Below are 5,450 nucleotides of genomic sequence, written 5' to 3' on the forward strand. Positions count from 1 at the left end.
AATATAAGCATTGTGAAAAGGTTTCTATTATCTATTTTCTCTCTAACATCATGAAAGAACTCTTACTGGGGAAAAACCCTATGAAAATAAGCAATGTGGGGAAGCTTTCTCTTATACACATTCCCTCGAAAGTCATGAAAGAACTCATAATAAGGAAAAACCCTATGAATGTAAGCAATGTGGATAAAACCTTCAGTTTGCTCACACATTTTCAAAGACATGAAAATCTTCCATTGTACCTCACATCTTCAAAGATATAAAAGAACTAATGGAAAGAAGCCTCATGAATAAGCAATGAGGTAAACCTTTTTGTTATCCCCTTTTCTCTTAGATATCCTGAAATGTATACTGGGGAGAAACCCTATGAATGCAAGCAATGTGAGAAAGCCTACAGTCTTCCCAGATCCTTTCTTTTTTCTTTTTTTCAGTGCTAAACTCACATTTTATTTAGTCTCATTTCTAAAGTGATCAGTTTAAACACGAGCTGAGTGAGGTAAGGAGAGGAGAAAGAATATGAAACCTAACAGACAGACAGACAGGAGGGCGGTGTGTGCAGGGCGGGGACCCTCATGTCAGATCTTCTCCATCTTGGAAATGAGGTCATCACAGATTCTGGTCAGCTCGTCGTTTTCTTTCGTCTTCTGCTCCACGGCCTTCTCCAGCGACTGGACACGCATCTGCTCCTTCCTCAGGCTCGCCTGGAAGGCCAGCGCCTCCGCCTGGGCCTTGCTCCGGACCTGGGCGATCTCCTCGCTGGCCAGCCGGAGCTTCTCCTCCGTGGGGGCCTTCAGCGCCTGGTACCGCTGGCCTTCCTTCTGGACCCTGACAATGTAGTCCTCCACACACTTCTTCAGCGACTCTTCGTCCGTTAGCCCTCGATCGCCTCCTTCTGCTTCTCAAACCGCTTGAAGAGGTCGGAGAAGGACTTCTCCATGGAGCTCAGATATGTGCTCAGCTGGTCGTTTTCTGTCAGAACCTTCTGGATCTCGGCTTTGGCAAGTTCCTGCTGTTTCTGAGCCTCCTCCATCGCCTGGTACAGGAAGCTCTCGTACCCGTCCATGACCTTCCCCATCTCCAGGTTTTCCTGGTGCAGCTCCTCACACTGGCTCCTCAGCTGCAGGACCTCCTTCTGTGCTGCCTCCACCGCAGCGTCCAGGACCCTCTGGGTGTACTGTAGCACGTCCACGAGGGGGCCCTCGGGCCTGAGCACACACGGAGGTGGGGGGACAGCAAGGCCCGGCCCCGCCGCAAAGTCCAGGTCCACCAGCGGGCCCTCGGGCGGGGCCCCCACCGGAAGGCGCCTCGGCGGCCGGCGCACTGCTGGTCACGGGGGCCGCGGGCGCAGGCCTCTCAGGGCTGTCCAGGAGCGGGTCGAACTTGAGGTACAGGGACTGTTTCCGCAGGGCTGACTCCTTAAACTGGGATGTCCCGAACCGCTCCAGGTAGTCCACGTCGACCCCCATGCCTAGAACTTCAGCTGCGTCTTGGAAGTGCTCCTCCCTCGGGTCCCAGGCAGGCTCGGGCCCCTGCAGAGAGTGTGTGTGTGTGGGGGGGGGGGGGGGGGGGGAGGGGGGCGCTGGGTCGGCGGCAGGGGCTGTGGGCTCAGTGCCCGGACGGCTGGGGGCAGCTGCCGGCTCTGGAGGAGTCGCGGTTCCCTCCTCGCCCACCGGTCCCCCGTCCCCGCCGTGGTCTGCATCACAGGTGTGCCCTCTGCTGAGGCTGGAGGCACCTGCCTGCTGGGAGGCGAGTCCCCTGCAGCCCCAGGCCCCGCCGGCCTGCCCTGGGGGCTTCCCGGGGCACAAGGCTCTCCGTGGCCCCCGAACGGGTTGAAGTTTGGGTCTTCCAGCTTGTCCCAGTGCAGGCTGTAAGCCCCCCGGGGAGGAGGACCGGGACCCTCGCCCGCCTCCACGAGGGGCGCTTCCTGCCTCGCCTCTGGTCTCCTCCCCAGTTTCCTGTGTGGGCGTGGCCTTTTGCTGGTGGCATCGTCAGAAAAGTCCAACTCTAGCCTTACGGCGGGGGGTGGGGGGGGGCCTCTTGCCCGAAGAGCCGGCCGTTTGGCCACTGGTCTCCTCCCGAGGAGCCTCCAGAGGGGCGGCCGGGGCCGTGCGCTCAGGACCAGAAGCGTCCTCGGGGCTGGCCAGGGCCCCAGGCAGGTCTGTGGCGGGGTCTCCTCCGAGGGCTACTTGGGGGTGAGCAGCAGGGGGCGAGGCGGCCTCGGCTGAGGAGGCAGGGGTTCCGGTTGAGCTCTCTCCTGCGGCTCTGGGAGGGTCCTCTGTTCGGTCTGGGGATGCGACCCTGGGAGGATCTTCTAGAACTTCAGGGGTGGGTGCAATGGTTTTCTCCAGGGAGTAAGAACCATTGTTTTCCTCCAAGCCTCGCCCAGGGCCATCAGCCATTCCATGTGGAGATGGGGGCTGGGGACAGCCGGAGGGAGCCGGGCGGGCCTGGGGGGTGGGGGCAGGCTGGCAGCGATGCCCGTCTTCGGAGGCTGGTCTCGCGTCCTCCGGAGGCGGGTGGGCGGCAGCCACTGCAGGTCTCTGTAGAGTTTCATCGGTGGGTTTGGTGTCCACGTCCTTGGTGAACTGTTGGTCCTCTCGGAGGGTCCAGGCTCGAGGGGAGCTCTCTGCTCCGATGGCGTCACCCGGGGCACAGCAGGCCTCGAGGTTGCTGCTCATGCTGGAGGTCAAGATCCTGTGTGTGTGCGGGCCCCGCAGAGGCGTCTGGAAAGTCGCCTTCAGAGCCCTGGCCGTGCTCCTGGGTGGCACCTTCTCCTTCTGTGACGGCCGGAGCACGGGCGATCTTCCGCTGAGGTCGGGTGGTGCAAACAGGAAGTCGCAGCTTTCTGCGGTGACATTCTCGTCACTGGGGATCAGCAGACTCATCCTGCCGGCCGCCAGCAGAGCCCAGGATGGAACGGGAGGCGCCAGGCCCTTCCCAGATCCTTTCGAATGAACAAAAGCTCTCATCGTGGAGAGAAACCATAGCAATGCAAGGAATGTGGTAAAACCTTCAGCTTCTAAAGTAGTTTTAATAGACGTGTGAAAACAAATCCTATCGATAAACTGTTAATGTAGAGAATAGGGAAGTGCCTTCATTTATCTCAGCTGTGCCATCATGAACGATGATCCAGATTGGGGATGGACCCTAGAAATGTAAGAGGGTTAGAAATCATTCATTTCTTCTAGTTTATGGTAAAGGATGAAAGAACTCACTGAAGAGAAGCCCTGTCATGTAAAGACGGTCGAAGAGCCTTTGGCCATCCTGGTTCTTCACAAAATCATGAAGGGCCTCACACCCAAGAATAAGTGTACGAACATAAGGAATGTGGGAGAGCCTTTCTTGGACATGTGAGAATGCACCTGGAGAAATAGTGAATACATATAGAGAAGGAGGGAAAGTCTTTGGCTGTACCTCTTCCTTGGAACGGTCATGGAGAAATTCAAAGTGAAGAATTGTATTGGATGTAAAAATGTATGAAACCTTCCTGTTGCCTCATATCCCTACAATACCATGTGAGAATGTACACTGTGTAATTGACAACTAAAACAAACTTAAAAATTTTAACGTACTTTCAAAGTAGCTTGAAAACCACTGGAAGGAAATCCTATTAGTGTAACTGGTACATGTAAGCCTGTTGCAAATTAAGTCATATACTCCCCAAAACTGACAGCATTAAAGGAGTTCTATAAACTTTTGACGTATTTGTTCATTATCGGTACTCATTCTTTTTTTTGTTGGTTTTTTAAAATTGTTTTTTTGGAGTGAGGAAGGAAGAAAGAGTAGAGAGAAACATCCATGTGAGAGAGAAACATAGATGGGTTGTCTTCCCATGTGCCTGACCAACCCAGTAATGTGTTCAACCCAGTAAGGGATCAACCCAGCTACCCAGTAATGTGCCCTGACAGGTATTGAATGAATAGGCCCTACACCTATATGTATTTTTTTTTATTTTTTTTTAAATTTTTCAATTGCACTTGACATTCACTTTTATTTTAGTTCATAAGTATTTGCCATATATTTGTACTTACACACAGTTCATTGTAGAGGCCCATGTGAATTATTTTCATGTTTGGTTTTTGTGTTTCCTTTGGCTGGGAATTGTGCTATGAAGTTTACATTAAGAAGAGAATATTTTAGTTTGTTTTTCTCAATCTTTGCCCTGACAGCCAAGAAAATCCTCAAAACTCAGCCACTGCTTTACTTCTATTGATGGTTGGGTATAAGCTTTACGGTTGTTCACAATTTTCTCATTTCAGGCAGACTCTGGATGATTGCTGTCACTCAGATTTGAGACTTTTCTCTCAGTGTTTTCAGTTACCTTGTAAAGGTGATTAAAATGATGTGCATTTTAAGTGTATGTGATTAAAGTGTATGTGATTAAAATTCAGTGTATGTGAATGTGAGTGTATGTGATTAAAATTATGTGCATTTTGAGTATGTGATTAAAATTATGTGCATTTTTCCATAATAAATGCTTCTATAATTTTTAAGGAAGTATTAACTGTTTCCTAAGTACTCTTTTTTAAATAAACAAATCATTTTTTATTTACTTTTAATATATTTTATTGATTTTTTACAGAGCGGAAGGGAGAGGGATAGAGAGTTAGAAACATCGATGAGAGAGAAACATCAATTCAGCTGCCTCCTGCACACGCCCTACTGGGGATGTGCCCACAACCAAGGTACATGCCCTTGACTGGAATCGAACCTGAGATCCTCCACTGAGCCAAACTGGTTAGGGCTCCTAAGTACTCTTATGTGAAGAACTATTATTGTGGTTTTTATTTCCTAAGGATATATTTAAGTATTTTTGTAATTATGTAATTTCAGATTAATTTGTAATTTTGTCCTTTTAATCATTATACACTGAGTGGCTAGATTATTATGATCTCTGAATGCATAATAATCTGGCCACTCAGTGTATATACCATATATATATATATATATATATATATATATATATATATATATATATATATATATATACCTCAGTGAAATTACATATAAAATCACGTACTCCTTAACAAAATATATGACACTTGCCTCCTTTATGAGTCACCTGAGGTTTATAAATTTAGGAATATTCTCAACACAAACCTAGCACGAGAAAAAGTATTTCTCTTATAATGAAGCTATTCCTGCTGAGTGAGTATGATCCTTTTTATTTTTATTTTTTTAATATTTATTTAGAGAGAGTACCCTGGCTTGTTTGGGTCAATGGTTAGAGTGTTGGCTTGAGGACTGAATATTTGCTGCTTCGTTTCTGGTCAAGGGCACATATCTTGGTTGTGGGTTACATTCCTGGCCCCCGGTGTGGTGAGTGCCGGAGGTTCCTAATCAACATCTCTCTCACTTGTTTCTCTCACACACTTTAACCTCTGCTCCTTCCAAACTGTGTGAAAATCAGAGATGAAAATATCCTCGGGTGAGGAAAAAAACAAAATTGGAAA

General features: G+C 49.0%; 1 protein-coding gene across 1 annotated transcript; it reads right to left on the reverse strand.

The window, feature by feature from the left end:
- Positions 1-556: 556 nt before the first annotated feature.
- Positions 557-4,716, reverse strand: LOC307099188 (transforming acidic coiled-coil-containing protein 3-like). Its single transcript, XM_079770385.1, is given in 5 exon segments — positions 557-871; positions 874-1,288; positions 1,290-1,675; positions 1,678-2,032; positions 2,034-4,716. Coding segments are annotated over 5 exon segments (2,388 nt in total). The 5' UTR covers positions 2,967-4,716; the 3' UTR covers positions 557-572.
- Positions 4,717-5,450: the final 734 nt, after the last annotated feature.

This window comes from Cnephaeus nilssonii (assembly GCF_951640355.1).
Source record: "Cnephaeus nilssonii genome assembly, chromosome: 5".
NCBI classification, from domain to species: domain Eukaryota; kingdom Metazoa; phylum Chordata; class Mammalia; order Chiroptera; family Vespertilionidae; genus Cnephaeus; species Cnephaeus nilssonii.